The sequence below is a fragment of the Marmota flaviventris genome, chromosome 1 (assembly GCF_047511675.1).
Source record: "Marmota flaviventris isolate mMarFla1 chromosome 1, mMarFla1.hap1, whole genome shotgun sequence".
Lineage (NCBI taxonomy): Eukaryota > Metazoa > Chordata > Mammalia > Rodentia > Sciuridae > Marmota > Marmota flaviventris.
The window spans coordinates 202,819,308-202,828,628 of NC_092498.1; the positions used below are offsets into that span (position 1 = coordinate 202,819,308).

Sequence of the window (9,321 nt, forward strand, 5' to 3'; positions counted from 1 at the left end):
AGCTTTAAATAAGGTAAACGGATGGAGCTGGAGAATGTTATGCTAAGTGAAATAAGCCAATCCCCCCAAAATCAAAGGCCAAACGTTCCTCTAATATGCAGATGCTAAATCACGATGGGGAAGAATAGAGTTAACTTAAATTAGGAGAGGGGAGTGAAGAGAAGGAAGAGGAGGGGATATGGGAATAGAAAGGATAGTAGAATAAAACAGACATTATTACTTTATGTATATATATGACTGTATGACCAATGTGCTTCTACAACATGTACAATCAGAAAAATGAGAAATTATATCCCTTCTATGTATATCAAAGTGCATAAATGCATTCTAGTGTCATGTATAACTAATTAAAACAAATTTTTAAAAAATTTAAAAAGCATGACTTTCTTCATCTATAGAAATAAAAGAGTTGTGATATATTTCTTAATGACTCTGAGATCAATTTACAAGAAAGACATATTAATATGATATGAACATGGCATCTGTCCCATTGGAGATGCCTGCACTAGCTGGGTAGCCTGCATCTAATCATCAGACATCAGCAAACCCAGGCTGAAGGATGATCTACCAGCTGATTGTGGTGCTCATGAATGTCAAAGTCCATAAATGTCTAAAGAAGCTTGGGATCCTGGATTGAAAGAAATCGGAGAGGCAGACAACTAAGTTAAATCAGCGATTTTGGATCCAGGGTTTACAAATGATGTTATTTGCCAAGTGAGCAAAATTGGAAAGAGGGTTGTAGATCCTCTGGTGATATTGCACAGGGCTGTTTCCTGTTTGTTCGGTGAGAGAACATCCTTCTCAATAGTAATAACACGATGAAGCGCTAAAGGTGGTATACCCTGGGCTCACAACTTGCTTTCAAATGGTGCAGGAGGATATTGTATAACAAATCTCTCTCCTTCTCCTAGGATGATAAATTTAAGGCAAATGTGGCAAAATATTGGCAGCCAATGGGGAATCTGGATGCACTGAGGAATTCTTTATGCTTTCCTGGCAGCCCCTCTGTAAAGATGAAGTGGGGGAAACGAAGTAGGATCAAATAACAAGGAAGTTGGGGCTGAGCCCCAGGAACACAGGCTCCTGGGAAGAGGAGGTGGAGTGGAAGAGCTGGGTGTCTTGGGTGAAGGAGGAAGGTGTGGGCAGGGAGGAGTCAGAAGTCTGACCACGTCAAGTTGGAGGAAGACTGTCCTGCTTCACTTGTTTTATTTCATCTAATGCTCAGAACAGCCTCCTGAGCCTCACTTTATAGATGTGGAAATTGGTTGACCTCCATTCAACCAGCATTTACTTAGCACTTACCATGTGTCAAACATGACTGAAGTCACACACACATACTCAAAAATCTTACGTGTGATCGTGTGCCTATGTGTGTGCACCTAGGAAACAGCATGAAAGAAGATGCATCAGAACACGAACATGCTTAGAGAGGCCAGATTTGAGTTCTGGGTTTTCATTTTTTTTTTTTCTTTGTGTTTTTCAGCTTTTTCTGGGTTTTCTACCATTGAACACAAACTGCCTTTATAACAGGGGAGAGGTAAGAATTGCTTCAAAAATGAAATTGGAGGATATTGGGTAACATTCCCTGTTACAAAATCACTGTGGCTCAAATGCTGTTTTTTTGGTGCAGTTATTTTACGAGGCGTGGTGGACAGATGTTTCTTAATTTGTTGAGCCTCCTCTCCACTCTGCAGAGGGCTGGCTGGTGGCTTTTCAGATGGAGAGCTGATATCCACCTGAGTGTGACCCCTCCCTGCCAATAGAAGTTTTCCACACCATGATGACACCAGCCTCTTTGTTCAAAGATGACATGTGTACACAGTCAGTCCCCAGTCCTGATCTAAAGGGAGAAGGTGGCTTGGTAAGAATACAACTGTAGTGTCCATAAAAATGGGAGAGGGCAGAAGTTGTCACTGCATCCTAATGTGAGACATGCATCAGTTTAGGATGCTCTCCATCCCTCTACTTCTGAGCTACAACCCCAGCACAGATTGGTCTACGTTCAGCCTACTGCTGTCCTGGCACCAGAAGCTCCGCAGCTGCCCCCACCCATCTGGCCTGCACTCTGTTGGCATCTCTGTACCTGTGCACCCCACTGAGCTGAGCACTCTGCAAGAACAGGCTCTCCTGGCACACCAGTGTCTCCCACAGCTCCAGGAGTGTCCTTGGAATGCAGCAGGTCCTCACAACTGCTGGATCAAATCGATTTTGCAAGCCATGATGGAGAAACAGATGGAGCATCCCTATAGTGGACTTCAGTACGGGCATCCAAAACAAGGCTTTGAATGATTTATTGTCCTAGGGACGTGATCACAGCATATTGCTAACTAAACACAACAGTAACAGAGTACATGAGCGGCTTTGTGTTAAGGGCCCCTGAGCCTCTCATACCAAGATGGAGTCCCCACCACACCACCCCCAAGGCTGGGCCTCTTTCTTGTGGGCATCCTCCCTTCCAGCCTCAGACACTGCCAATTGGTACAGGAGTCATTTTTCTGCTGTGAGACCCAATGGGGGCAGTCACAGCTCTGATCCATAAACCCAAAATGTTTGGATGGAGAATCAGTAGGAAGAAAACCAACTCTGCTTCCTTTCACCTGTTAATTGATTTCTGCAACAAAGTTGTCAGAATTTACCAACACATTCAATTTGCAAGGAAGGGGGATTCTGAAAAAATAATCAGAAAGAAAAGAACAGTAAATGGAAGTGAGGAATCAATTCCTTTTATGAGTATTAGGAAGCACAGTCTGGTCTACGTTCAGCCTACTGCTGAAGTATTTGATTTTAGCAAATATCAAATTCTAAGGGCTTTCTTATTCTACTGCAAAAAAAAAAAAAATCCTTTTTCCCACTCGGTCTCATGTTCTTTCACTCTGAGTTCCATGTTCTCCAGGACTTCCAAGAGCCCAGGCCTTACCGTGGGGATGGGTGGGTACAGACACCTGCTGGCTACTCACTGGCTATAGGGTTCAGCATAGAGTCAGCTGTGGAAATCACTGCTTCCAATGCATTGGTGATGGATGGAGGGGGTGGATCTGGTACTGCAGTGGCTTTATTTGCAAATGCTAATGTTCACTCATATCTGCTGTCCAAGCCCCTCCCTGTCACACATTGTTCACCAGGGAGAAGTTCATGAAAAGATTGAAGCTCCAGAAGTAACTTAGTCTAGACCACCACCTTTAAGATCCCCAAGTGTCTATAATTCCATGCTGTGCCAGGTGTCAGAATCAAGCTGGGAGAGCTGTGTTGCCTCTTCATCCTGTCCTGGTGGTACATGGGAGGGCAGGTCAGTCCCACTGGCACCTAGATTGCCCTCCAGGGGTGTGAGTCAGAACCCAGCAGAGAGTTCATGCTCCCCGGTGGATGGAGTCATAGAGCTGACCCTCTCCAGCCTATCCACAGAGAGGAAGGGCAGCCACTTGGCCAGGTGCACGGCCACATGCCTGTGGAACAACTGGCGGAGGTACTTCCGGAACCTCTCACCCACAAAGACATAGATGACGGGGTTGACACAGCAATGAGTGTAGGCGATCACCTCTGTCACCTGAATGGCCATGTCCAGCTCCCTGCTCTGCACACACTGGTTGGTGAACAGGTACTCTTGGAAAGCAGAGACAAACATAGTCAGGTTGTAAGGGGTCCAAAAGAGGAAGAAGGTGAGCATGATGACAAAAATCAAGCGGACGGCCTTAGCCTTCTTCTCATTGGGCCGACTGAGCAGAATATTGATGATCCCCGTGTAGCAGACGATCATGACCAACAGAGGCAGAACCAGCCCCAGGATGTTCAGTTTCAGAGCCTGGAAGCGTTTCCATTCTTTGAGGCTTTGGTGAGGGAAGTGGAGGCTGCAGGTGTTCCGGGTGAACTCCCACTGGGTCTTGGAAAAGTAAAAGCCAGGGACGGCAGCCAGGAGGGCCAGGGCCCAGGTGACGATGCTGGTGATGATACCAAAGGTGACAGTCCGAGCCCGTATTGCAAACACAGCATGGACGATGGCCAGGTACCTGTCGATGGTCAGCAGGATGATGAAAAAGATCTCGCTGTACAAGCCCAGGTAATAAGACCCCGAAAGCAGCTTGCACATGCCATTACCGAAAACCCAGTTGTCCTTCAACTTGTAGTCAATCCAGAAGGGCAGCGTGAAGAGGAAGAGCAGGTCAGAGATGGCCAGATTGAGGAGGTAGATGCTGGTCATGCTTTGGAGCCTCCTGTGCTGCATGAGGACAAGGACCACCAGGATGTTGCCAATCAAGCCGATGACAAAGACCAGGGAGTACAAAGGGGGCAGCAGTTTGCTCCCAAAGGCCCTCACATCCACCTTATGGCACGGGGTTGTGTCCCCATAGTCATATTCAGTGGTCACTTCATAGTCCTCTGTAGTGGTGATAAACTCCATCCTGGCGCCTTCTGTGGGTCCAGGACAATGATCCCTCTGTTGACTTTGCTATTAAAGGCGGTGGGCTCTGTGTGACAAGGACAAGATAGCGGTTACATTTCTTCAACCACTGATAAGTGCTTACTGAGTGCTTATTGTCTACCATGCCTGGAGCAAGGAATGGTGAGCAAGAGAGACCCAGGTCCCCTCTGCCCTTGTGGACCTACAGTCTAACAGGCAACAAATGAGCACGTGGATCATTTTTCAGTCCCTTAGGTGGTAAGTTTTGTAAAGGAAAAGCTCAGTGGATTGAAATCACAGAGGAAGGGAGCAGGTGCCATGCTATTCACAAAGTGCCTCCCAAGGGCTAAGGCACCAGACTGAGTGTTCAATGACTCTTGAGAGGGCAAACTATTATTCCCATTTTAGAGGAGATGACACCAAAGTCCAGAGTGTTAGGAAACATGCCCAGGGACACACCTGCAAGAACAAGAGTGGAAGCTCAGAGCCAGGAGTGGGGGGCTCTCAGTGCCCAACCCCCAAACCACTGAGCTTTCCAGCCTTTGCTCACAGTGATGGCCCTGTGCCCTGGAGCCCACAGGACTCTGGGAAGGAAAATGGTCCTGGCTGAGAACTAAAAGCTCACAAATAGTTTTTCATGGCTTTGGGGTTTAAAAAGTCTCAGCCAAGGGTGACAGAGTGAAAATGTGTAGGCATCTTTTTTTTTTTTTTTGTCTTTTTTTGTCACAAAGACTGGTGGATGCTACTGTCATTTGGCATACAGAGCCAAGGATGTCCCATAATGCAAAAATTAATTTAACCCAAACACCAATAAGCTGCCACTATGAAGCCCTAGCAGTCAACCCCATCACTCCATAGGTGAGGACACTGGACACCAGAATGGGCTCAGCCTGGTCCATGTTGCATGGCCCTTATGTGGCACCGGCCCAGCTGCAGGTGACTCCACAGACCTCCTGTAGGAGCCTTGGGGAGGATTCAAAGGAAGCACAGGCCAGGAAGAAGGTTGTGACTAGAGACAGAAGACTGGGAGTCAGGAAGGAAATGCTCAGAGTCATAAGGAGATGTCACATGGGAACCCTAACCCCCAGCACTTACCAGGCATTCAGTATCAGGGGACCTTTCCTGCAGCGGCCTTTTTCTGGGCCCCACCATGATATTCCTACCAGGATGTCTTACATTTCAATCCTATTCTGGAGTCTGTATCCCATCCTGCAAATCCCCCTTGCTAGGTTTATTTGTAGATAATCTAGAAAGTGATTTTCCTTGACAGTGACAAGGACAGTTCCTTCCATGTGAATGACACTTTACAATTTCTACAAAGTTGATGACACGGAGGTAGAGAGTAGAATAGCCGCGGGAGTGGTGTGGGGAGGGGGTGGAGAGAGGGGGGCCGATGGGTACTGGGTATAGGACAGGAGGACTAACTTCTAGAGTGCCCCTGCAATGTACGGTGACAATGGCTGACAACAAATAAGTGAATACTTCACAATAGATAGCATAGAGAATTTCGAATGTTCCAGGCATGAAGCAATAGATATGCCGGTTACCCTTAGCTGATCATCACAGGTTACATACATGTATTCAAATGTCACAATGTGCTCTCTCAATATGGACAATTACTGTGTGCCAATTAAAAATAAAAATATTGGAAAATTAAAAACCAGAATTGATTTGGCCCAAATCCCATTGATTTGGCCCAAATCCCAATCAGTAAAGTAGGAGGCACCTACTTTACCATTCCTGTCTTGAATCCAGGTGTTTAATGCTTCTACTGTACTTAAGAAATCTTTCCTGCTAAAATAAATAAATAAAAAATTTAAGAATTCAATTTTCTACAGTGACTGTTGGAGATTAAGACATATGATGGGTGTCAGGCACCCTGGGTGGAAAGTGAGATATTTTGTTAGGGTGAGAAGTGGGGGGCCTTTCATTTTCCGACCAGTCCATCCCTGTGGCTCCCTCCTCTATCTCTGCCTGACCAGCCCTTGTTCTCATTTTGGGGAACCCAAGCTGGTAGGCTCCAAAGAAACTGCACTAGTGATTTCTGCCCTCCATTGCCCTTGCTAGTGCTGACCAGAGTAGACGGCTCCGTGTCTGCCCTTTGAGGTGGGCTGGTAGGTTTACAGTGAAAGCTAAAAAACTTGGGATGCAAAGCTGTCCCCAGTTTCTGGGGAATTTTGGCAAAAGTGAAAGCAAGCTTAGCTTGCGTGGTCAGGTACCATATTGAGCAGAGCCTCCTCCATACTGCCCTGACCTCCGGCCCTGTTGACTACTGCCCTCACTTGTCCGTAGCATGCAACCATTCCAGGTTCTGCTACTCCCAAAGGGAGCTGATGGAGCCGGGGCTTTGGAGGAGAGACCAAAAGACCATGTCACCATTGAACCTTCCAGGCTCACGAATAGTCTCCTACAAAAGTCAACCCCAAGGTCATTGCACAATGGTCGGCTTTCACCTTGGAGCGTGGAACCTTCCAGCACTAGTGTCTTTGGCTAGCTTAACTGTTTTATAAGAGAAAGTGGTGCAGATCTCTTCCCGACTCACATTCGGCATGTTAGTAGCTTGACCACAGAAGCAGTATTTACACCATGGAAATGGGCAGACGCCACAACACAGGGATCTTTTTTTAGGGAAAAGTCACTGTTACACATTTACTAACCCATCACTGCCCAGGCCTCAGAGACTGAACAGCTCAGAGCTGTCCTGTTTGATGAAAAATCAGTGAAGGGCACCTAGCCTGGTGGCAGGCTATGAAAGCTTCTGGGAGTTTCCAATTCCTCTTTGAATATCTGCAATCTTCTAAGATCCCTCTAGGGAGGAATAGTGGGAGTAGATACCTGCAGGTGGCTGCTGTGCCCTTCTATCTTCAAGGCAAAGTTCTAACCTGCATCTTTGCTAATAGAACAGAATGGATGTATGAGAGGCCATCTGGCCAGCTCTCTGCCTGCAGGGTGGGCAAATCCTGCCTCCTCAAAAGATAGTCAGCAGACCTGATTTTGAGAATCCTTGGTTCCAGTTAAGAAATTGGTTAAGTATCTGCAATGTTTTTCCTAAGGGATATTTTCCTCTTGCTACAATTTCTCATATACCATATTTGGTTTGCCTTTACACGGAGAAATGGCAAATAATTTCTTCTTAAATAACTTCACACAGAAGGCTCCTCTTGTCTCTTCACACTAGCTACCTTTCTTTATCAGTCACCAACAATGTTCAAGAAAGCTTTCTTTTTAGCATTTTACACCTGAGCACCCGGCCTTATAAATTCTCCAGTATCCTCAGTATTGCTACCCTATTAATTGCCTTACAGATGTATCAATGGAGTACTTAGACATCTCCCGAGACCTCAAATCATTCCCCAAGCATATCTTTAAGCAAGAGCAACTGAAAACACAGAAAAGACAAATGCCACTTACTCTGGTTCCACGGGACTTTGTCCACACAGCTTCAGTTACTGGAACTTTTAGAGTATGAATTCAAGGTTCAAGGTCCAGACCAAGTAGGAAGCGCTCAGCTTCCTGTGAGATGATGGAGATTGGAGTCAGGTTTCGCAGTCTTTCAGAATGACAAGAAGAGGGTGAAGTTCTTCTTTTTGTATGGTTGGGTATTCATGAATGGCTGCTACGCCCACCAGTGGCCAACTCCTGGAGGTCAAGTTCACTACAAGTATTTTTTGTGCTCACCCTGCTACAATTCCAATTCCAGGCTTCTCCTTGGAGCTCTGCCCTGAAGGAATTGGGCGGATTGGGTTGGGAGGAGTTCAGTTGCGCAAGGTATGTGACAATGAGCTGTCCCCAGAACTTGTGGAGCAACTGGATGTGTATGTGTGGGAAGGAGGCCCAGCAGAGAGTTCTTGTGGTCAGTGGGTTGACTTTGCTTTTTTTTTTTTTTTTTTCCTAAATTGCAAATGAAATGATTTAAACCAGAACGTTAAGTCTTTTTCCTCAGAACCATCTGGCTGATAAATGAGAACAGAAAGTGGTGGCAGCTTGTCCTTGGGACCTCTAATCTACTCCACATCTGCTCACTGGCCCTCTTCTCTCTGCTCTACCGTCCCTTCTCTGCCAAACCCCCCAGAGTGGTTTCATCTCCAGAAATCTCCAGCCTGGAAGGAATACAGGTGAGTTGGCTGAGTTTAGGCAGGAGTCAAACACAGGCCAAGTTCAAATCCCAGCAGGTCACTGCCCCTTCCTAAGTCTTGGTTCTTCCTCTGTCAAATGAGAATAATGAACACCTGCGCTCACAGAGGAGGCTGGGGTCAACTTGAACATGAAAAATGTCAGAGTTGCTGGCACAGAGAAAGTCGTCTGCTTGGGCTGGGGCTGGGGCTCAGCGCTCACCTAGCACATGCGAGGCCCTGGGTTCGATCCTCAGCACCACATAAAAATAAACAAGTAAAATAAAGGTATGTGTCCATCTACAACTAAAAAATATTAAAAAGAAAGAAAGACGTCTGGTCAATGATGCTTCCTGAAGCTCTCCTCACCTGTGCTGCCATTGTGCTGTGCCATCTATAAAATGGGGGGGGGGGGTGCAGCTCCTAACCTTCCTGTGCCCAACCCTCAGTTACTCCATTTTATAAAGCAGTAGTTTGCCATGAGTTACTCCATTCTGAGTACAAGTAAGCAACCACACTCTGCACAGCCCCACCCTGAGACACAAATTAATAAATAACTTATTGGTGCTCACTTATGGAATTAAATCAGAAGCACATGGATGCAGGGGCGTATCAAACCCATATCAGAGAAACCAGGCCCCAGGAGCTTATCATCTCACAAGACATGTAGCCCCCTCACCTGAAAGACATAAAAGGAGAAGCACCCTGAGACTGGTTGTCGCGTCACATACTGACCTGTTATCAGGCCATCAAGGAACGTGTCATGAGGTCAACAGGTGACAAACCTGACTCTCTATCTCAGCTTGATCTCCC

The 9,321-nt window shown here is 46.4% G+C and overlaps 1 protein-coding gene across 1 annotated transcript; it reads right to left on the minus strand.

Annotated features, from left to right (window-relative positions):
• Positions 1 to 2,274: 2,274 nt before the first annotated feature.
• Ccr1 (C-C motif chemokine receptor 1) lies at positions 2,275 to 8,142 on the minus strand. The gene is made up of 2 exons (XM_027932289.3): positions 7,808 to 8,142; positions 2,275 to 4,463 (listed from the first exon to the last, which is right to left on the minus strand). The coding sequence occupies exon 2, from the start codon at positions 4,394 to 4,396 to the stop codon at positions 3,329 to 3,331; it is 1,068 nt and encodes a 355-aa protein (XP_027788090.2). The 5' UTR covers positions 4,397 to 4,463; positions 7,808 to 8,142; the 3' UTR covers positions 2,275 to 3,328.
• Positions 8,143 to 9,321: the final 1,179 nt, after the last annotated feature.